The sequence below is a fragment of the Neolamprologus brichardi genome, chromosome 18, assembly GCF_056152115.1.
Source record: "Neolamprologus brichardi isolate AB-2024 chromosome 18, ASM5615211v1, whole genome shotgun sequence".
Taxonomy (NCBI): domain Eukaryota; kingdom Metazoa; phylum Chordata; class Actinopteri; order Cichliformes; family Cichlidae; genus Neolamprologus; species Neolamprologus brichardi.
Window position 1 is genome coordinate 23314772 of NC_142121.1, and position 23393 is coordinate 23338164.

The 23393-nt window shown below is 40.9% G+C and overlaps 1 protein-coding gene across 1 annotated transcript in view; it reads left to right on the forward strand.

The window, feature by feature from the left end:
* Positions 1-1218: 1218 nt before the first annotated feature.
* Positions 1219-23393, forward strand: part of LOC102789372 (uncharacterized) — a 29877-nt gene continuing 7702 nt past the window's right edge. The window contains exons 1-28 of the mRNA XM_087832049.1: positions 1219-1454; positions 1614-1666; positions 1789-1863; positions 2394-2617; positions 2715-2796; positions 3055-3452; positions 4000-4552; positions 4683-4879; positions 4969-5358; positions 5756-6048; positions 7176-7441; positions 7554-7613; positions 7936-8073; positions 8186-8442; positions 8547-8631; positions 8787-8858; positions 9059-9193; positions 9319-9575; positions 9668-9752; positions 11447-11455; positions 18370-18519; positions 19021-19158; positions 19426-19682; positions 19774-19858; positions 19962-20120; positions 20622-20759; positions 21031-21287; positions 23235-23319. Of these exons, the coding sequence (XP_087688175.1) occupies positions 1378-1454; positions 1614-1666; positions 1789-1863; positions 2394-2617; positions 2715-2796; positions 3055-3452; positions 4000-4552; positions 4683-4879; positions 4969-5358; positions 5756-6048; positions 7176-7441; positions 7554-7613; positions 7936-8073; positions 8186-8442; positions 8547-8631; positions 8787-8858; positions 9059-9193; positions 9319-9575; positions 9668-9752; positions 11447-11455; positions 18370-18519; positions 19021-19158; positions 19426-19682; positions 19774-19858; positions 19962-20120; positions 20622-20759; positions 21031-21287; positions 23235-23319 (4975 nt within the window). The 5' untranslated portion in view covers positions 1219-1377. The remainder of the gene's footprint in view (positions 1455-1613; positions 1667-1788; positions 1864-2393; positions 2618-2714; positions 2797-3054; positions 3453-3999; positions 4553-4682; positions 4880-4968; positions 5359-5755; positions 6049-7175; positions 7442-7553; positions 7614-7935; positions 8074-8185; positions 8443-8546; positions 8632-8786; positions 8859-9058; positions 9194-9318; positions 9576-9667; positions 9753-11446; positions 11456-18369; positions 18520-19020; positions 19159-19425; positions 19683-19773; positions 19859-19961; positions 20121-20621; positions 20760-21030; positions 21288-23234; positions 23320-23393) is intronic.

The following is a 23393-nucleotide window of genomic DNA, read 5'->3' on the forward strand; positions in this document are numbered from 1 at the left end:
CTGTTACCCATTCCCTGGTTGCTCCCTCTGTGTATTTAAGCCCTGTGTTTCTCTGTGTCTGTGTCGTGATCTACCCTCATCTTGCTGTGTGTTCTGTCTGCACAAGCTTATTGTGTATTTCTAGTTTTGTTACCCTTTTGAGTTTAGCATTAAAGCTGTGTTTTGAGTTGCTTTCTGTCTCTGGAGTCTGCACTTTGGGTCCTTTTCCTGCCTGCACACAGCCGTTCATGACAGATCATTGATCAGTTTCACGATTGAAGTAGCAGCAAGAAGAACAGTCGCTCCATATATCGGTTGTTAAGCTTAATGTGGGAATGCTTTACACTCAGAGATTAACTTCCATCTCTGAATGTAAGCAAGTGTGTGTGTAGATGTGGATGTGGCAGAGTGTAGCTAATTGTCTCTCTGTGTTAGCTCTGTAAAGGACTGGCCACAGTTCCAGGGTGAATCCAGGCCTGTGACAGCTGAGAAAGGCTCAAGTCGCTCAATTCAAACTTCTCTCAATCACGCTGATCCAATAATTTTCTTGTGTGCCTTCTGAGAGCCAATCTGACTCTGTTCCCTGTGTTTTAAATCTCAGTGCTATTCTGTTATTCCACTTTTCAGACTCTCATTTGTGTGACCCACCTTCTCCCCATCTCCACCTAATCCCTCAGAGAACCTCATCAGTGTCTCCAGCTGTATCTCCAACTTAACCAGCATCTAGACTCGGGGTTCCTGTCCTACTTGGTTGCATTTTTGAAACTTTGTTCTGCTATGTTGCTTATCTGGGTCCAATTACATAATAGCTTATTATACAAGCTGTGCTTTATTAAATTTGTTGTATTCTTCCACATCACCTCAACTTTTTCTAACACACTTATAAACTATACTATGTATCAGCACTATCTAAACAGTCATTTCTAAAACTAATTGTTTCTTTTTTAAGTTTATGTCATTTATGTTTTTGTAAGCGTATGTCTATGTGCACTTACCTTGCTCTAGAACCTTTTATGGCATAGCAACACTAAACCTTGACCTCACTTAGCACTGTTTACCAAAATAGCGGTAGGGTTGTCGTCACCTTTACAACATTTTTATGCTAGTCCAACCCATTTCATGCCTTGATGCCCCGCTGTCCTCTTTCTCCTCCCACTGCTGAGGTTACCTGGTCAGGTGGTCATAGCAAAAGGGATAAATACCTAAACCCAAAGCTCTATTTTGAGAACAAGACAAAAACTACAGCTTGCGCTCGCATTCAAACAGTCGCTTAAGCTGTGCTTCCACCAAAAGGCTTAACAGCAGTTACTGCTCATCATTCATTCTTCAACTCATCAAAGAGAAAAAGAGTTTTAGCAACAGGAGAGCAGCCGAGAGGTTGCTATTAAAGGATCAGCTATGCTTGGAGGCATACGTACAGATTTGGTGGTCACAGTGGCTGTTCTCTTTCTAACTCAGACAGGGACTCAGTGCAGGTGAGATTCAAGATCATTTTATTTTTTTTAGTTTATCTGTGATTAATAATATTTTAGTTTAGTTTATTTAAATTAAAACAAAGGAAGTTTTTAGTCAAGTTTTTAACTCAGTCCTTTATTTTGTTACATTGGTTATTCGTCATTGATTTCCTATTTCAGAGCTGAAAATGACTTCCTATTAGTTACTTTACCGGAGTGGAGGGCACATTCAGGTACGATGTAGCGCAGTTATTAAGACCTTTAAGAATTTCATTATTACCTGACCTGCTTTAGATAAGAACTCAAATCAAACATGTTGTACATAATGATGTATTTCACTTTTTGTTTCCTTTAGAATACGTTATACAGTGTTTTGATGACAGACATGCCAATCTGAACTGTGAGTGGCCGGCGAGTGAAAACGGAGCAGGTGAAGACAATTATATTTAATAGAAAACAGTAGCCTGAACTGAAAACTAAACGTGTGCTTTTTGAAGTCATCAAGCCAATTTACAGTTCTGGGTTCACTCTGGCTCTGAGAGATAAGTTGAATGAATTAATTAACCTTTAATTTTGTCCCAATCTTTGGCGAAATATCTGGAACATCCATCCACAGTTCTGTTTTAATCTACACACAGGCTGTGATTGTATTCGTGTCTCACCACATTATCACAAATTGATCTGAAATAGGCTATATTCTTTTACAACCTGGTGTTTTTCTGGGAGCGCTCAAACAGAGAGCCTACACATGAGATTCAAATTTAGTAGCTACAGCAACACAAACAGACATCTTCTACAGCTACAGCTATTTCACAGCAGATGTTCAGTACAAGGCAGTACTTGTTTAATTACAAGAACAAAGATGAAGAGCTGTTTCTGTTAACTATATATTATCAGCATATATCAGCATTTAAAATACATAGCGTATTAAGTTTTCTTTTTTGTCTTTTTCTCCTCCAGGGGATTTTGCAGTGAATGTTTCAGAGAGTGGTCCACTAGGGATTGAGGGCCAGGCTTGTCTAGAGTTCTGGTACCTTGTCCCAGTTGCCGCTAATGGGTCTGAACTTCGTGTCTTGCTAAAAAACAGCGTTGGTTCAGTAGAAATCTGGACCTCTCCTGCTCTCCCTCAGAATGCATGGAGGCAAGCGTTTGTGCCCCTGAACATCACTGAGTCCAGGACTCGGGTAAAATAAAACATAGCAGCACACATTAGAACTGTACTGTCATAATATAAATATTCTATAGCATGTCCTTAAATAAATTACCTTTTTTATATATTAGGTTGTGTTTGAAGTGGTTCAAGGATTGTCCATAGAGAAAGAGATCACATTTAAAAAGATAGGTGTAAGAAAAGGCTCCTGTGGTAAGTATTTACCAAATTAAACTTCTCAACAACAGCTCTAGTGCCACAAATCAATTAAAAGGTTGAACTGTATTCATAATAACCTTTGTGCGGTACATAAAAACAGAAGATGTGTCTTAAGAATTGTCACAAAGACATTTTTTGATGAGGATGTTTTAGAAAATATTCTGAACTACAGTATTAAAACCGAATACAGTTTTTTAATGTTATCAATCCTACATAGGTGTCGATAAGCTGTTAATATGGTCACCCCAACAGGACGACAGTGTGAATCGAACGCAGAGTTATGGACAGATGAGACCACCCGCTGCCTCTGTTCTGCTGGCCAGCTCTCCTGCTTTCCCTCTCACTGCCCTGAAGGCCAACTCTGTGGTCCTCAAAGAAGAGGCCCCAATGGGACTTCTACTTTTGGGATGTGCACTATACACAGTCACGCAGACGGCAGCACTTTTGATGGAGTATTGTTCCGCTTCACGACCGCCTGCACTTATGTTCTGGCTAAGACCTGCTCACCCACTGAAACCCTACCCATGTTCACTGTGGAAGTGGTCAATGAGCAGAATGATAACACATCTCTGCCAGAGGTCCAGAAGATCAATATTAACATGAGGATTTACAGGGTGTCTCTGCTGAAAAGCCAAACAGACCGGGTTGTGGTGAGTTACTTATATGTATGGAAGACATTTATGGCACAGTTAATTACTAATTATCCCAGCCTTCAAACACTGAAGAGTACATTTCTGACACATACATATGAAGACAATTTGAGTATTCTACATTGCTAAGGAAGTCAGTATTTTGTAAACAAAGCCACTGTCAACTACTAAATGAATATCGTGTTTGCTAACAGCTATTTTCCTAATAAAAATATAGTATTATGTATTCACATTTTCTGTTTTATACTGCTCTGTAAACTTCATAATCCATAACTACTGTTCATACAACTGCACTTCCTTTTGCCTTGCCATTATGAAGTAATGACCACTGAGCCAAGTAAAGCTCCAAATCCAGCGATTCCCATAAATGCATAAAGGACAGATTTTATTGCCACTGGCAAAGGACTAATAGGTCATATTGGCCTTTATAGGCACAGCTATCTTCTAAATGCCTTCTTTTATATAAACTTTCAAATGCAATAAGTCCATATTGTGTATGGCAACTGGTAAAAAAAAAAAAAAAGGCTAAACTAACACTGTTTTTCAGATTAATGGGATCTGGAGAAAGCTTCCACTAAGCCTTAACAGCGACACTGTCAACATCAGGAGCACCCCTACCACTATTGTGCTGGCAACCACTTTTGGTCTTACAGTCTCATTTGACAGTACTGGTGTGGTCCACGTCACCCTCCCATCAACCTATTCTGATAAAGTCTGTGGCATGTGTGGCAACTTTAACCACCTCAAAGAAGATGACTTTAGGAACCTCGATGCACAAACCGCAACAGCTTTGGCTGAAAGCTGGCAGACTGGGAAAACTGCCTCTTCCTGTGAAACCATTCTATTCCCTCAGTGTGACCCACTGGAGGAGGCAGAGTATGCCAGCGAGCTGTACTGTGGAGGCTTATTCTCTACTACTGGTCCCTTTGCTGACTGCTTATCAGTTGTAGGGGCAGACAGCTATATCAGAGGCTGCGTGTTTGACATGTGTTCTACTCATGGTGACCAAGCCGTGCTATGTGAGACGCTACAGGTCTATATTGATATCTGCAATAAAGCTGGCATTGCAGTACCCACGTTGAGGAACTCCACAATCTGCCGTATGTTGCGTTATTAAATCCTGCTTTTGTTTTGTTCCTCCTTTTCAAAATAGAGCGCACAGTGGCAAATAATAACTGATAACAGTTAAGGTCATGAACTCTTTCCTGTCTTTTTCTCGGATCCCCTCAGCCATACAGTGCGGTGAGAACAGCCACTATAACTCGTGTGCTCATGGCTGTCCCGAGGTGTGCTCCAGCCTGGATATAGCTGGCTCCTGTGGAAGCTGTGAGGCAAGATGTGAATGTGATTCTGGCTTCAAACTCAGTGGGGAAAAGTGTGTCCCAGCAGAAGACTGCGGGTGCTGGTATAATGGAAAACACTATGAGGTAAGTGAGGTAAATGAACACAACACAATTTCTTATTCACATATTCAATTTCACAGTAATTTATTCACACAACTCTGTTCTGCCTGCAGAAAGGAGAAACACTGGTGGAAGGAGATTGTGTGCAACAGTGTCAGTGTATGGGTAATAACAATATGCAGTGCACTCAAATGCAATGTGCAGACAATGAAGTCTGTAAGGTTAAAGATGGGGTCAAAGGCTGCTTCCTTTTCAAACCCACCACCTGCAGTGTGTACGGTGATCCACACTACATCACCTTTGATGGTCTGGCATATGACTTTCAAGGGGGATGCAGTTACATATTGACCACCACATGTGGTGGAGGAAGCTCAGTCCAGTTCACAGTATCTGGACACAACACCCATCCCCCCCTTCAGAACTTCACCAGATCCAAGCTTCAAGCCGTGGCTCTCCAAGTCGAGGATCTGTATCTCATCTTGAATCAAAGCGGAGAGGTCTATGTAAGAAAGCAATTCTCTCTTTAACACCACTGAAAACATTTCTTCCCCTTTAAATTCGACAGGGCTGTTTTCAAGAACAGTGATCTGGGATTATTTACAGCTTACATTTTACTGCACAAGGACTTCTTTTGTTCTGCATTATCTCCTGTAATTCATTAATCACAGTGGCAGGTGACTTTCACGTTTTTAGAGGTCAGTTACTGTTGTGTCAGATCGTTAGAGGAAGTCAGCTGTTTACAACCTGGAACTTAAGCAAGCTAAACGGCTATACTTTAGTTAGTTAGTAGGTCACTGGTAGCACTAACCTAACTAACTATTTCAAGAAAATATTATTTCTACTGTATGTAAAACAACATGCAAAATAAGTTCAATTATTAAAAGACTGTCCTTTCTTTAGGTCAGTTATAAGCAAGTCCAACTGCCGTATTCCACCAGCGGGACATATGGCTCAGTATGGGTGTATGTGAAGAATAATCATATCATCTTGGAGACAACTTTTGGCCTCAAAATGCAGATAGATGGAGAGAACAGACTGTTTCTGCAGGTGGATGAGCACTACAAATATGAACTGTGTGGACTGTGTGGTACTTATTCTGGATACCAGGACGATGACTTTGTAACTCCAGGAGGCCAAAACGTGTCAGAAGCGTTCGAGTTTGGTGACAGCTGGAGGGTCCCAAACAACTCTGAGTGAGTTATTTTAATACTGTACACAGTAACAGCAAACATTTGGGTACCAGTATGGCACTTCTGTACCTAAATATACCAGCATAGTATTGAAAAAAACAAAAGCTAGTCAAATGACTGCATTTTTTAGCACCAGCAGAGTGGCAGTGGTTTCACTCCAATGAGCCTGAATTGTGCTTTTTCTTTCATACTAATAATCAACATAACATGTTTAGTAAAATCAGTGAACATCACCTGCTAAGCCTGAGCATGCCAGCATTGTTGTTGTATGTTAGTAATCTAAGCAGGTTCTGAGTGTCTTTGTGGCGGGGTGGGGGTTATTACATTACATTCCCAACGTAATAACCCAACCTGCTATCACGGCAAATCATGAAATAGACACACATGCAGGATTTGCAGTTCAGTCACAACAGAGGGAGGTATTTTATTTCAAGCCAACATCTAAAAATCTGCTCAGCTTGTCAGACAACTGCAGGGAGCACGTATTTCTTCAGAAACTGCTGACTTTAAATAATTAAATTACGTATTATGTAAACATTCCATGTAAAATGTTGAAATGAATCTGGTCAAATTAAATTTACTTGATTTGTATATATTCAATTTATACAAAGCACGTTTTCCTTGAAGATTAAATAAATAAACCTTTGGTTTTATATGTTTCAGCTTCTTCATGGTCGCATCATGCATATTAAGGGTGAAAAGTTGTTTTTTTGAGTGAATACAACCTGGTGCCTTGGCTAGCCAATGTGCTAAGCTCACACACACTAGCATATATTTTTCTTTATGCATCGTAATTTATTTAAAATTACATCAACATGTTTTACACAGTATCAGGGGCGTAATTTCTAAGGGGGTTATGTCCCAATAACCAGACCCAGCTAATATACCCCCCCCCCCCCCCCCCCCCAATAAAATTATGAATTATCTTGCATAGATAGGCTGTTGATTTTCTTTATTCATTTCAGTTATTACCAGCAAGATAGTTGCATGTTTAATCATCTGGGAGTTTACCCAGATTTATTTATTTATTTAGATAGAGGTCTTGACCCCCTCAATGTTCAGCACAAAGTTACGCCCATGTACAGTATAATCTAGAAGTAACTAATCTCTGTTTATCTAAATTTTCTCAGATGTTTAGCTCGTCCAAACAATCCAAGACTCTGTGACAAGGATGAGAAGGATACAGCCTACAATGAGTGTTCAGTGCTGTTTGGCAGTGGTTTCATGCCCTGTCATGAACACATTCACCCAAGCATCTACCTCAATAGTTGTGTGTATGACTACTGTGCTACAAGCGGCGACCAACACACACTCTGTGAATCTCTGAAGTCCTATGCAACAGCATGCCAGGTTTCAGGAGTTGAACTTCCAAACTGGCAGACTGGCACAGCCTGTGGTGGGTATTTGCATCAAATATGAGGATGACATTGTTATTATCATACAAGTAAATATACAGTAGGATGTCTAGATAGGTTGTGTTAACTGTGTGTGTTTTCATCCAATTTCAGAAGGCCTTTCTCCCTCAACAGCTCCTCCAACAACTGCTTCTCCAACACCAGATCAAACTTGTAAGAGCATTCACAGTTTAAAAAGTTTATTGTGGACTGGTTTGAATAAGTGAAGTGATACAGTTTACAAATAACAATTTCAAAACAAATATTAGTTTAGCTAATAAGCTTGCTTGCTTTATATGTGCCAATATTTAATAGAAGTGTAAATATATTTTAGTTCTTTTGCTGATCTGAGGTATAACTTTCGACACATTAGATGGGATATTAAAGTTTTTTCAAAGTTTAAAAGCACTGTATCTCAGAAATTATTATTAACTCGTAAATCAGCATTTCCATTGTTTGTTTGTTTCATCCATTATTTACATTTTGCTTTCTATAGTTTGTCCCTTGAACTGCAATTTTGAAAAAGATCTGTGTGGGTGGGAGCAGCTTATGCAGGACACTTTTGATTGGACAAAACACTCTGGACCCACACCAACAAATTTAACAGGTCCAAACCAAGACCACACCACTGGAGGTAAAACCAGTCTGTTACTTCTGTTGTTTTTCCTTTTTAGAGGTTGGGGTCTATTTTGGTTGGTTTCATAACATTGTTCATACTTAATGTGTAATTTTCAACTTTTCCATAGCTGGTTTCTACATGTACCTTGAGGGAGACAGTGTAACTCGTGGAGACTCTGCCCGTTTGATGAGCTCGGCGTGTAATTTTAACGGACCACTCTGCCTGTATTTCTGGTACCATATGTATGGTTCAGCCACAGCCATGGCTCTTAATATCTACCTGCTGAAAGACAGTAAAGCAACAAAGCTCTGGTCCATGATGGACAACCAGGGACCAGAATGGCATCTGGGAAGAGCTGATGTCAAAGTCTCTGGTCCATTCCAAGTGAGTTTGACAATACATGAACATAAGAAATGTATGAAGGGCTTGCTGGAAATCAAGACTTGATATTCTAATTTAGAATTCTATTTTCTTCTTATGCCTTTCAGATTATAATAGAAGGAATTCGAGGCTCTAATTATCAGTCAGATGTGGCCATAGATGACATATCTGTCCATTTTGGCTCATGTTCAGGTAACAAAGGCAAAGCAAACTGTAGGTGCTTAATAAATATGGAACTATGCAATACTGTTGTAAACAGTTTGGAAAGTAAATCATTTAAGATATAAACTTCTTTAGCATAACTGATGTGACAGAGTTTACCAAAGGTCAGTGTTGTTTTTATTTAGGTAGCTTTCCAGCCCTGGGAAGTGGAACTAAGCCTTCTACTACAACTACAGAAATGCTCCCCTTACACCAAAGTAAATACACAGGAAGTTATATTTTACAAGCCATGTGTTTCTGCATCATAAAACCTTATGATAAGTTAAAAATTAACATTGACATCTTGTTCATGCACTGAGTGTGCAGATTCTAATGGTAACTAGGGTTCACTTTTAGGAAGTTTAGCAAATATCTCGTGACTCATGCTATTTTCTTTTCTCCAAATGTTTCCCTTTAGTCTGCAATCTTGACTGTAACTTTGACAGCAACCTTTGTAGCTGGAACCAGATGATTACAGATGCTTTTGACTGGACCTGGCAAAGAGGTTCTACCCCCACTTTAATGACGGGCCCCTCTGCTGACCACACTGGTGGTAAGATTTGATGTAAAATTTACACTGACAGTTAATAAAACCATAATACATCTAAAGGTATGATATAACGGTGGAGTTATTCTTTAGATTATTATATCTTTAATGTTTTCAATCACCTTTTCTAGATGGCCACTATCTTTACATTGAAGCCAACAGTGCATCGTATGGAGACACAGCTCGTCTCATCAGCTCTGAGTGCTCTGACTCTGGACCTCAGTGTCTGCAGTTCTGGTACCATATGTATGGCTCAGCAGATACAATGGGCCTCCATGTTTACCTGCTCCAAAACAGAATAGCCAATCAGATTTGGAGGAAGCAGAATGACCAAGGAAATATGTGGCACCTGGCTCAAGTGGACATTGAACCAACCACACCTTTTCAGGTGACTTATTTCAAACCATGGAGTGTGGCCTGCTTTCTAGTTATAAAAATGTATCCTGCAAACATATCATTCAATTGAATTTTATCATTTAGATCATTATTGAGGGGCGCAGAGGATCCAATGATGAGTCAGATGTGGCCATAGATGATTTGAAGCTTTATCAGGGCCGCTGCTTAGGTAAAAGGTTTATATATCATAACATACCATTATTGGTTTGGAAAGGTGTTTCTCACTTTCTATGCAGACACTTAATAACACTGTTAAACTGTTGCAAATCTGGTAGGTGGAATTACAACACAATCAGCTAGACTTGGTCTTAATACCATGGCACCCCCAAGTGTCCCTGTCCAAACCACTGCAGCTCCACAGCCTCCTATGCTCACTACTACCTTCCAACCAGCGATAATAGAAAGCCGGACACCTCTGCAGCCAGGTATAGTAATAATTTCACAGTAACACTTCAATGTCCAATTTATACTCTAACAGATAATAGTTTACACATCCATTATTTGTGCAGCAGTGTGGGGTGGTGGCTAGCACCGTTGACTCACTACATAAAAGTCATGAGTTTGACTCCAACACACCTTTCTGTGTGCAGTTTGCATGTTCTCCCCATGTTTGTGTGGGTTCTCTCGGGGTACTGTGGCTTCTTTCTACAGCCCAAAGACATGCAGTTAGTGGGGTTAGGTTAATTGGTGATTGTAAATTTCCTATAGGTGTGAATGTGAGTGCAAATGGTTGTCTGTCTGTATTAGCCCTGCAATATAATGGTGACCTGTCCAGTGTGTACCCTGCTTCTCACCCAATGGGAGCTCAGTTAGGCTCCAGTTCCCCACCCCTGATAAGGATAAGAGGAAGAGAATGGATGGATGGATATTTTATGTCTAGAATTATTCTATGCCTTATATAATCATATTTTTTCTTTTTTGAACAGTGTGCCAATTCCACTGTAATTTTGAGCAAGATTTATGTCAGTGGAATCAGATGATCACAGATGCTTTTGATTGGACAAGAAACAGTGGCTCCACTCCTACTATCAATACAGGACCTTCTGCAGATCACACCACAGGAGGTAATTAGCTTTCTGACATAGGGCAAATAAAGTTAATATACTGAGGTTATATAGTGTTAAACTTCCTGAATAAAACATTCACACCATTAAAGCCAGTTTGGTGATTTGTTTTTTGTTTTTTTCCTTTCAGTATGAAAAGCTTTAAGAGGCAGTTTTAGCAACAAGTGCAAATGGCTTGTAAATTAACTTCTGTACTTATTTATTCTCAGTGTTATTGCCTAAAAGCATATCTTTAACTTACTGATTGTATGTCCCCGTTCAGGTGGCCACTATCTTTACATTGAAGCCAACAGTGCATCGTATGGAGACACAGCTCGTCTCATCAGCTCTGAGTGCTCTGACTCTGGACCTCAGTGTCTGCAGTTCTGGTACCATATGTATGGCTCAGCAGATACAATGGGCCTCCATGTTTACCTGCTCCAAAACAGAATAGCCAATCAGATTTGGAGGAAGCAGAATGACCAAGGAAATATGTGGCACCTGGCTCAAGTGGACATTGAACCAACCACACCTTTTCAGGTGACTTATTTCAAACCATGGAGTGTGGCCTGCTTTCTAGTTATAAAAATGTATCCTGCAAACATATCATTCAATTGAATTTTATCATTTAGATCATTATTGAGGGGCGCAGAGGATCCAATGATGAGTCAGATGTGGCCATAGATGATTTGAAGCTTTATCGGGGCCGCTGCTTAGGTAAGATGAAGATATATAAAAAACAAAATATACTTTACCAGATTTGAAAATCTGTGACCAACTTTCTATGTAGACACTTAATAACATTGTTAAACTGTTGCAGATCTGGTAGGTGGAATTACAACACAACCAGCTAGACCTGGTCTTAATACCATGGCGCCCCCAACTGTCCCTGTCCAATCCACTGCAGCTCCACAGCCTCCTATGGTCACTGCTACCTTCCAACCAGCGATAATAGATAGCGGGACACCTCTGCAGCCAGGTATAGTAATAATTTCACAGTAACACTTCAATGTCCCATTTATACTCTAACAGATAATATTTTATACATCCATTATTTGTGCAGCAGTGTGGGGTGGTGGCTAGCACCGTTGACTCACTACATAAAAGTCATGAGTTTGACTCCAACACACCTTTCTGTGTGCAGTTTGCATGTTCTCCCCATGTTTGTGTGGGTTCTCTCGGGGTACTGTGGCTTCTTTCTACAGCCCAAAGACATGCAGTTAGTGGGGTTAGGTTAATTGGTGATTGTAAATTTCCTATAGGTGTGAATGTGAGTGCAAATGGTTGTCTGTCTGTATTAGCCCTGCAATATATAATGGTGACCTGTCCAGTGAGTACCCTGCTTCTCACCCAATGGGAGCTCAGTTAGGCTCCAGTTCCCCACCCCTGATAAGGATAAGAGGAAGAGAATGGATTGATGGATATTTTATGTCTAGAATTATTCTATGCCTTATATAATCATATTTTTTCTTTTTTGAACAGTGTGCCAATTCCACTGTAATTTTGAGCAAGATTTATGTCAGTGGAATCAGATGATCACAGATGCTTTTGATTGGACAAGAAACAGTGGCTCCACTCCTACTATCAATACAGGACCTTCTACAGATCACACCACAGGAGGTAATTAGCTTTCTGACATAGGGCAAATAAAGTTAATATACTGAGGTTATATAGTGTTAAACTTCCCGAATAAAACATTCACACCATTAAAGCCAGTTTGGTGATTTGTTTTTTGTTTTTTGTTTTTTTTCCCTTTCAGTATGAAAAGCTTTAAGAGGCAGTTTTAGCAACAAGTGCAAATGGCTTGTAAATTAACTTCTGTACTTATTTATTCTCAGTGTTATTGCCTAAAAGCATATCTTTAACTTACTGATTGTATGTCCCCGTTCAGGTGGCCACTATCTTTACATTGAAGCCAACAGTGCATCGTATGGAGACACAGCTCGTCTCATCAGCTCTGAGTGCTCTGACTCTGGACCTCAGTGTCTGCAGTTCTGGTACCATATGTATGGCTCAGCAGATACAATGGGCCTCCATGTTTACCTGCTCCAAAACAGAATAGCCAATCAGATTTGGAGGAAGCAGAATGACCAAGGAAATATGTGGCACCTGGCTCAAGTGGACATTGAACCAACCACACCTTTTCAGGTGACTTATTTCAAACCATGGAGTGTGGCCTGCTTTCTAGTAGGGGTGCAACGATACTCGTATCGATATCGAACCGTTCGATACAGTGCTTTCGGTTCGGTACGCATATGTATCGAACAATACAACATTTTTAATTTATTTTATCAACTTTCCTTCTGACGATGCTGTCTGTGTTGAGCGCTCAGTGGATCTGCGCTCGACAGTGCAGCCTAGGCGGAGTAGTCGAACACAGATTCACTGAGCGCAGGGCAAGCTAGCTAGACAGAAGTTAAGGTCGTTGCAACATGGCAAATTGAACCTCCCCCACCCTCATTCAGATCTGGCGTTTGGAACTATTTTGGTTTTCATGTGACTATGACCCTGAAGGTAAGCGTGTCATGGACAAAAGTAAAACAGTATGTTGGATGTGCCAGCAATGCTCAATTGGTGGGAACTAGTGTGTTAGCGCAGTTAGCTCGTTAATGTGTTGACGTCTTCCAGCCCCACTCATGAGGCGATCCGCGGTAGCTCGTTAACGGAGATTTGCTGTTGTGACCTTAACGTCATTTCAGATTAACGCTGACAGCACTAGTGGGAACACAACCAATATGACTGCACATTTACTCCGACATCATCCTAGTGCAAAGACAAGTGGAAGCAGACAAAAACAAGCACGCATGCTACAAACTTTACCCGAGTCATTTAGACAGCCGTTAGCACATGATTCTCCTTATGGGGACCTGATATGTTTAATATGCTGCTGAGAATATAGCCCAGAAGAAGCGTATAGTATAGCTTTTATTTTGGAAAGAGACATTTCTCCATAATAAACTCTCTTTTCCAAAGATGAGTGATTCCTCAATCAGATACAGGGCTCGCAAAATCGCTAGCCCGACGTCCTGGGGCTTTTTTCCAGTCGGGCTACCAAAATCTATCTCTGCCCTGCCCGTCGGCCTATCGTAGGAAGGAAAAATATATGTCAATGCTTTTGCATTCTTTCGGAAATGTAGCTGGGTAATTATGTCATTGGCATCGGCCACTGTCAATATGTGACATACTGAAATCGCGTTTGAATTTGCGCTTGTTTTTTGCTTTCACTTTGCAATCGCGTGAACTGTGTATAGAAAGCGACAGTACTGATTGGTGAGTGATAATAATTTGCGCACCAATTCCTCTGACATCGTCTTATCAATCGTTAGCTTACTATGCAAACATGACAAGTGAAATCTCCTGCAGCTTAAACATGTGAGAGGTTGATCGCGCAGAGAATCGCTGAGCGTTATGTTAGTGCGTGTGTAAAAGCAGCAGGATATATATTTTAGTTCTGCTGAGCCAAATAAGACAGGTCAGGGTGAAGAAGTGACAAAACGGAAAGGTTATGACAAATCAGACTATAAGGCAAAAAGAAAGTGCAGCTTTATGGTTTCATGGACAAAAGAATTTCTGTGGCTGCAATATGACGAGCTAAATAACCAGGGCTGCACATAAGTGGTCCGCAGGTGCGCATTCGCTGTCAAAATAAAAACCCGCACAAGTTAAGAAGTTGCAACGCGTGTTTGCGTACATAAGATTTTCAGGAGGAGGACAGACATTTGTTTAGAACTCTTAAAGATGTCGAAGAAGCTCCTTTAAGCAATTACTGTGATGTTCCTCCACCTCCAAAGAAATGTCAGAAGGAGTCCGAACCACAAAAGAAGCACGTATTCTCGGAAAAGTGGTTGCAGGAGGTGAGCTGGCTTCAAACAAATGATGAACGCACAGAGATGTGGTGCAGAATGTGCCGTGAAAATTTAATAAATGACAAATTAATAAAAAGGCATGAACATTTTTTTTGTATCGAAAAAATATCGAACCGTGACACCAAAGTATCGAACCGAACCGTGAATTTTGTTGTATCGTTGCACCCCTACTTTCTAGTTATAAAAATTTTCCTGCAAACATATCATTCAATTGAATTTTATCATTTAGATCATTATTGAGGGGCGCAGAGGATCCAATGATGAGTCAGATGTGGCCATAGATGATTTGAAGCTTTATCAGGGCCGCTGCTTAGGTAAAAGGTTTATATATCATAACATACCATTATTGGTTTGGAAAGGTGTTTCTCACTTTCTATGCAGACACTTAATAACACTGTTAAACTGTTGCAAATCTGGTAGGTGGAATTACAAGACAATCAGCTAGACCTGATCTTAATACCATGGCGCCCCCAAGTGTCCCTGTCCAATCCACTGCAGCTCCACAGCCTCCTATGGTCACTGCTACCTTCCAACCAGCGATAATAGATAGCGGGACACCTCTGCAGCCAGGTATAGTAATAATTTCACAGTAACACTTCAATGTCCCATTTATACTCTAACAGATAATAGTTTACACATCCATTATTTGTGCAGCAGTGTGGGGTGGTGGCTAGCACCGTTGACTCACTACATAAAAGTCATGAGTTTGACTCCAACACACCTTTCTGTGTGCAGTTTGCATGTTCTCCCCATGTTTGTGTGGGTTCTCTCGGGGTACTGTGGCTTCTTTCTACAGCCCAAAGACATGCAGTTAGTGGGGTTAGGTTAATTGGTGATTGTAAATTTCCTATAGGTGTGAATGTGAGTGCAAATGGTTGTCTGTCTGTATTAGCCCTGCAATATATAATGGTGACCTGTCCAGTGAGTACCCTGCTTCTCACCCAATGGGAGCTCAGTTAGGCTCCAGTTCCCCACCCCTGATAAGGATAAGAGGAAGAGAATGGATTGATGGATATTTTATGTCTAGAATTATTCTATGCCTTATATAATCATATTTTTCCTTTTTTGAACAGTGTGCCAATTCCACTGTAATTTTGAGCAAGATTTATGTCAGTGGAATCAGATGATCACAGATGCTTTTGATTGGACAAGAAACAGTGGCTCCACTCCTACTATCAATACAGGACCTTCTACAGATCACACCACAGGAGGTAATTAGCTTTCTGACATAGGGCAAATAAAGTTAATATACTGAGGTTATATAGTGTTAAACTTCCCGAATAAAACATTCACACCATTAAAGCCAGTTTGGTGATTTGTTTTTTGTTTTTTGTTTTTTTTCCCTTTCAGTATGAAAAGCTTTAAGAGGCAGTTTTAGCAACAAGTGCAAATGGCTTGTAAATTAACTTCTGTACTTATTTATTCTCAGTGTTATTGCCTAAAAGCATATCTTTAACTTACTGATTGTATGTCCCCGTTCAGGTGGCCACTATCTTTACATTGAAGCCAACAGTGCATCGTATGGAGACACAGCTCGTCTCATCAGCTCTGAGTGCTCTGACTCTGGACCTCAGTGTCTGCAGTTCTGGTACCATATGTATGGCTCAGCAGATACAATGGGCCTCCATGTTTACCTGCTCCAAAACAGAATAGCCAATCAGATTTGGAGGAAGCAGAATGACCAAGGAAATATGTGGCACCTGGCTCAAGTGGACATTGAACCAACCACACCTTTTCAGGTGACTTATTTCAAACCATGGAGTGTGGCCTGCTTTCTAGTAGGGGTGCAACGATACTCGTATCGATATCGAACCGTTCGATACAGTGCTTTCGGTTCGGTACGCATATGTATCGAACAATACAACATTTTTAATTTATTTTATCAACTTTCCTTCTGACGATGCTGTCTGTGTTGAGCGCTCAGTGGATCTGCGCTCGACAGTGCAGCCTAGGCGGAGTAGTCGAACACAGATTCACTGAGCGCAGGGCAAGCTAGCTAGACAGAAGTTAAGGTCGTTGCAACATGGCAAATTGAACCTCCCCCACCCTCATTCAGATCTGGCGTTTGGAACTATTTTGGTTTTCATGTGACTATGACCCTGAAGGTAAGCGTGTCATGGACAAAAGTAAAACAGTATGTTGGATGTGCCAGCAATGCTCAATTGGTGGGAACTAGTGTGTTAGCGCAGTTAGCTCGTTAATGTGTTGACGTCTTCCAGCCCCACTCATGAGGCGATCCGCGGTAGCTCGTTAACGGAGATTTGCTGTTGTGACCTTAACGTCATTTCAGATTAACGCTGACAGCACTAGTGGGAACACAACCAATATGACTGCACATTTACTCCGACATCATCCTAGTGCAAAGACAAGTGGAAGCAGACAAAAACAAGCACGCATGCTACAAACTTTACCCGAGTCATTTAGACAGCCGTTAGCACATGATTCTCCTTATGGGGACCTGATATGTTTAATATGCTGCTGAGAATATAGCCCAGAAGAAGCGTATAGTATAGCTTTTATTTTGGAAAGAGACATTTCTCCATAATAAACTCTCTTTTCCAAAGATGAGTGATTCCTCAATCAGATACAGGGCTCGCAAAATCGCTAGCCCGACGTCCTGGGGCTTTTTTCCAGTCGGGCTACCAAAATCTATCTCTGCCCTGCCCGTCGGCCTATCGTAGGAAGGAAAAATATATGTCAATGCTTTTGCATTCTTTCGGAAATGTAGCTGGGTAATTATGTCATTGGCATCGGCCACTGTCAATATGTGACATACTGAAATCGCGTTTGAATTTGCGCTTGTTTTTTGCTTTCACTTTGCAATCGCGTGAACTGTGTATAGAAAGCGACAGTACTGATTGGTGAGTGATAATAATTTGCGCACCAATTCCTCTGACATCGTCTTATCAATCGTTAGCTTACTATGCAAACATGACAAGTGAAATCTCCTGCAGCTTAAACATGTGAGAGGTTGATCGCGCAGAGAATCGCTGAGCGTTATGTTAGTGCGTGTGTAAAAGCAGCAGGATATATATTTTAGTTCTGCTGAGCCAAATAAGACAGGTCAGGGTGAAGAAGTGACAAAACGGAAAGGTTATGACAAATCAGACTATAAGTCAAAAAGAAAGTGCAGCTTTATGGTTTCATGGACAAAAGAATTTCTGTGGCTGCAATATGACGAGCTAAATAACCAGGGCTGCACATAAGTGGTCCGCAGGTGCGCATTCGCTGTCAAAATAAAAACCCGCACAAGTTAAGAAGTTGCAACGCGTGTTTGCGTACATAAGATTTTCAGGAGGAGGACAGACATTTGTTTAGAACTCTTAAAGATGTCGAAGAAGCTCCTTTAAGCAATTACTGTGATGTTCCTCCACCTCCAAAGAAATGTCAGAAGGAGTCCGAACCACAAAAGAAGCACGTATTCTCGGAAAAGTGGTTGCAGGAGGTGAGCTGGCTTCAAACAAATGATGAACGCACAGAGATGTGGTGCAGAATGTGCCGTGAAAATTTAATAAATGACAAATTAATAAAAAGGCATGAACATTTTTTTTGTATCGAAAAAATATCGAACCGTGACACCAAAGTATCGAACCGAACCGTGAATTTTGTTGTATCGTTGCACCCCTACTTTCTAGTTATAAAAATTTTCCTGCAAACATATCATTCAATTGAATTTTATCATTTAGATCATTATTGAGGGGCGCAGAGGATCCAATGATGAGTCAGATGTGGCCATAGATGATTTGAAGCTTTATCAGGGCCGCTGCTTAGGTAAAAGGTTTATATATCATAACATACCATTATTGGTTTGGAAAGGTGTTTCTCACTTTCTATGCAGACACTTAATAACACTGTTAAACTGTTGCAAATCTGGTAGGTGGAATTACAAGACAATCAGCTAGACCTGATCTTAATACCATGGCGCCCCCAAGTGTCCCTGTCCAATCCACTGCAGCTCCACAGCCTCCTATGGTCACTACTACCTTCCAACCAGCGATAATAGAAAGCCGGACACCTCTGCAGCCAGGTATAGTAATAATTTCACAGTAACACTTCAATGTCCCATTTATACTCTAACAGATAATAGTTTACACATCCATTATTTGTGCAGCAGTGTGGGGTGGTGGCTAGCACCGTTGACTCACTACATAAAAGTCATGAGTTTGACTCCAACACACCTTTCTGTGTGCAGTTTGCATGTTCTCCCCATGTTTGTGTGGGTTCTCTCGGGGTACTGTGGCTTCTTTCTACAGCCCAAAGACATGCAGTTAGTGGGGTTAGGTTAATTGGTGATTGTAAATTTCCTATAGGTGTGAATGTGAGTGCAAATGGTTGTCTGTCTGTATTAGCCCTGCAATATAATGGTGACCTGTCCAGTGTGTACCCTGCTTCTCACCCAATGGGAGCTCAGTTAGGCTCCAGTTCCCCACCCCTGATAAGGATAAGAGGAAGAGAATGGATGGATGGATATTTTATGTCTAGAATTATTCTATGCCTTATATAATCATATTTTTTCTTTTTTGAACAGTGTGCCAATTCCACTGTAATTTTGAGCAAGATTTATGTCAGTGGAATCAGTTGATCACAGATGCTTTTGATTGGACAAGAAACAGTGGCTCCACTCCTACTATCAATACAGGACCTTCTACAGATCACACCACAGGAGGTAATTAGCTTTCTGACATAGGGCAAATAAAGTTAATATACTGAGGTTATATAGTGTTAAACTTCCCGAATAAAACATTCACACCATTAAAGCCAGTTTGGTGATTTGTTTTTTGTTTTTTGTTTTTTTCCTTTCAGTATGAAAAGCTTTAAGAGGCAGTTTTAGCAACAAGTGCAAATGGCTTGTAAATTAACTTCTGTACTTATTTATTCTGTGTTATTGCCTAAAAGCATATCTTTAACTTACTGATTGTATGTCCCCGTTCAGGTGGCCACTATCTTTACATTGAAGCAAACAGTGCATCGTATGGAGACACAGCTCGTCTCATCAGCTCTGAGTGCTCTGACTCTGGACCTCAGTGTCTGCAGTTCTGGTACCATATGTATGGCTCAGCAGATACAATGGGCCTCCATGTTTACCTGCTCCAAAACAGAATAGCCAATCAGATGTGGAGGAAGCAGAATGACCAAGGAAATATGTGGCACCTGGCTCAAGTGGACATTGAACCAACCACACCTTTTCAGGTGACTTATTTCAAACCATGGAGTGTGGCCTGCTTTCTAGTTATAAAAATTTTCCTGCAAACATATCATTCAATTGAATTTTATCATTTAGATCATTATTGAGGGGCGCAGAGGATCCAATGATGAGTCAGATGTGGCCATAGATGATTTGAAGCTTTATCGGGGCCGCTGCTTAGGTAAGATGAAGATATATAAAAAACAAAATATACTTTACCAGATTTGAAAATCTGTGACCAACTTTCTATGTAGACACTTAATAACATTGTTAAACTGTTGCAGATCTGGTAGGTGGAATTACAACACAACCAGCTAGACCTGGTCTTAATACCATGGCGCCCCCAACTGTCCCTGTCCAATCCACTGCAGCTCCACAGCCTCCTATGGTCACTGCTACCTTCCAACCAGCGATAATAGATAGCGGGACACCTCTGCAGCCAGGTATAGTAATAATTTCACAGTAACACTTCAACGTCCCATTTATACTCTAACAGATAATAGTTTACACATCCATTATTTGTGCAGCAGTGTGGGGTGGTGGCTAGCACCGTTGACTCACTACATAAAAGTCATGAGTTTGACTCCAACACACCTTTCTGTGTGCAGTTTGCATGTTCTCCCCATGTTTGTGTGGGTTCTCTCGGGGTACTGTGGCTTCTTTCTACAGCCCAAAGACATGCAGTTAGTGGGGTTAGGTTAATTGGTGATTGTAAATTTCCTATAGGTGTGAATGTGAGTGCAAATGGTTGTCTGTCTGTATTAGCCCTGCAATATAATGGTGACCTGTCCAGTGTGTACCCTGCTTCTCACCCAATGGGAGCTCAGTTAGGCTCCAGTTCCCCACCCCTGATAAGGATAAGAGGAAGAGAATGGATGGATGGATATTTTATGTCTAGAATTATTCTATGCCTTATATAATCATATTTTTTCTTTTTTGAACAGTGTGCCAATTCCACTGTAATTTTGAGCAAGATTTATGTCAGTGGAATCAGATGATCACAGATGCTTTTGATTGGACAAGAAACAGTGGCTCCACTCCTACTATCAATACAGGACCTTCTACAGATCACACCACAGGAGGTAATTAGCTTTCTGACATAGGGCAAATAAAGTTAATATACTGAGGTTATATAGTGTTAAACTTCCCGAATAAAACATTCACACCATTAAAGCCAGTTTGGTGATTTGTTTTTTGTTTTTTGTTTTTTTTCCCTTTCAGTATGAAAAGCTTTAAGAGGCAGTTTTAGCAACAAGTGCAAATGGCTTGTAAATTAACTTCTGTACTTATTTATTCTCAGTGTTATTGCCTAAAAGCATATCTTTAACTTACTGATTGTATGTCCCCGTTCAGGTGGCCACTATCTTTACATTGAAGCCAACAGTGCATCGTATGGAGACACAGCTCGTCTCATCAGCTCTGAGTGCTCTGACTCTGGACCTCAGTGTCTGCAGTTCTGGTACCATATGTATGGCTCAGCAGATACAATGGGCCTCCATGTTTACCTGCTCCAAAACAGAATAGCCAATCAGATTTGGAGGAAGCAGAATGACCAAGGAAATATGTGGCACCTGGCTCAAGTGGACATTGAACCAACCACACCTTTTCAGGTGACTTATTTCAAACCATGGAGTGTGGCCTGCTTTCTAGTAGGGGTGCAACGATACTCGTATCGATATCGAACCGTTCGATACAGTGCTTTCGGTTCGGTACGCATATGTATCGAACAATACAACATTTTTAATTTATTTTATCAACTTTCCTTCTGACGATGCTGTCTGTGTTGAGCGCTCAGTGGATCTGCGCTCGACAGTGCAGCCTAGGCGGAGTAGTCGAACACAGATTCACTGAGCGCAGGGCAAGCTAGCTAGACAGAAGTTAAGGTCGTTGCAACATGGCAAATTGAACCTCCCCCACCCTCATTCAGATCTGGCGTTTGGAACTATTTTGGTTTTCATGTGACTATGACCCTGAAGGTAAGCGTGTCATGGACAAAAGTAAAACAGTATGTTGGATGTGCCAGCAATGCTCAATTGGTGGGAACTAGTGTGTTAGCGCAGTTAGCTCGTTAATGTGTTGACGTCTTCCAGCCCCACTCATGAGGCGATCCGCGGTAGCTCGTTAACGGAGATTTGCTGTTGTGACCTTAACGTCATTTCAGATTAACGCTGACAGCACTAGTGGGAACACAACCAATATGACTGCACATTTACTCCGACATCATCCTAGTGCAAAGACAAGTGGAAGCAGACAAAAACAAGCACGCATGCTACAAACTTTACCCGAGTCATTTAGACAGCCGTTAGCACATGATTCTCCTTATGGGGACCTGATATGTTTAATATGCTGCTGAGAATATAGCCCAGAAGAAGCGTATAGTATAGCTTTTATTTTGGAAAGAGACATTTCTCCATAATAAACTCTCTTTTCCAAAGATGAGTGATTCCTCAATCAGATACAGGGCTCGCAAAATCGCTAGCCCGACGTCCTGGGGCTTTTTTCCAGTCGGGCTACCAAAATCTATCTCTGCCCTGCCCGTCGGCCTATCGTAGGAAGGAAAAATATATGTCAATGCTTTTGCATTCTTTCGGAAATGTAGCTGGGTAATTATGTCATTGGCATCGGCCACTGTCAATATGTGACATACTGAAATCGCGTTTGAATTTGCGCTTGTTTTTTGCTTTCACTTTGCAATCGCGTGAACTGTGTATAGAAAGCGACAGTACTGATTGGTGAGTGATAATAATTTGCGCACCAATTCCTCTGACATCGTCTTATCAATCGTTAGCTTACTATGCAAACATGACAAGTGAAATCTCCTGCAGCTTAAACATGTGAGAGGTTGATCGCGCAGAGAATCGCTGAGCGTTATGTTAGTGCGTGTGTAAAAGCAGCAGGATATATATTTTAGTTCTGCTGAGCCAAATAAGACAGGTCAGGGTGAAGAAGTGACAAAACGGAAAGGTTATGACAAATCAGACTATAAGTCAAAAAGAAAGTGCAGCTTTATGGTTTCATGGACAAAAGAATTTCTGTGGCTGCAATATGACGAGCTAAATAACCAGGGCTGCACATAAGTGGTCCGCAGGTGCGCATTCGCTGTCAAAATAAAAACCCGCACAAGTTAAGAAGTTGCAACGCGTGTTTGCGTACATAAGATTTTCAGGAGGAGGACAGACATTTGTTTAGAACTCTTAAAGATGTCGAAGAAGCTCCTTTAAGCAATTACTGTGATGTTCCTCCACCTCCAAAGAAATGTCAGAAGGAGTCCGAACCACAAAAGAAGCACGTATTCTCGGAAAAGTGGTTGCAGGAGGTGAGCTGGCTTCAAACAAATGATGAACGCACAGAGATGTGGTGCAGAATGTGCCGTGAAAATTTAATAAATGACAAATTAATAAAAAGGCATGAACATTTTTTTTGTATCGAAAAAATATCGAACCGTGACACCAAAGTATCGAACCGAACCGTGAATTTTGTTGTATCGTTGCACCCCTACTTTCTAGTTATAAAAATTTTCCTGCAAACATATCATTCAATTGAATTTTATCATTTAGATCATTATTGAGGGGCGCAGAGGATCCAATGATGAGTCAGATGTGGCCATAGATGATTTGAAGCTTTATCAGGGCCGCTGCTTAGGTAAAAGGTTTATATATCATAACATACCATTATTGGTTTGGAAAGGTGTTTCTCACTTTCTATGCAGACACTTA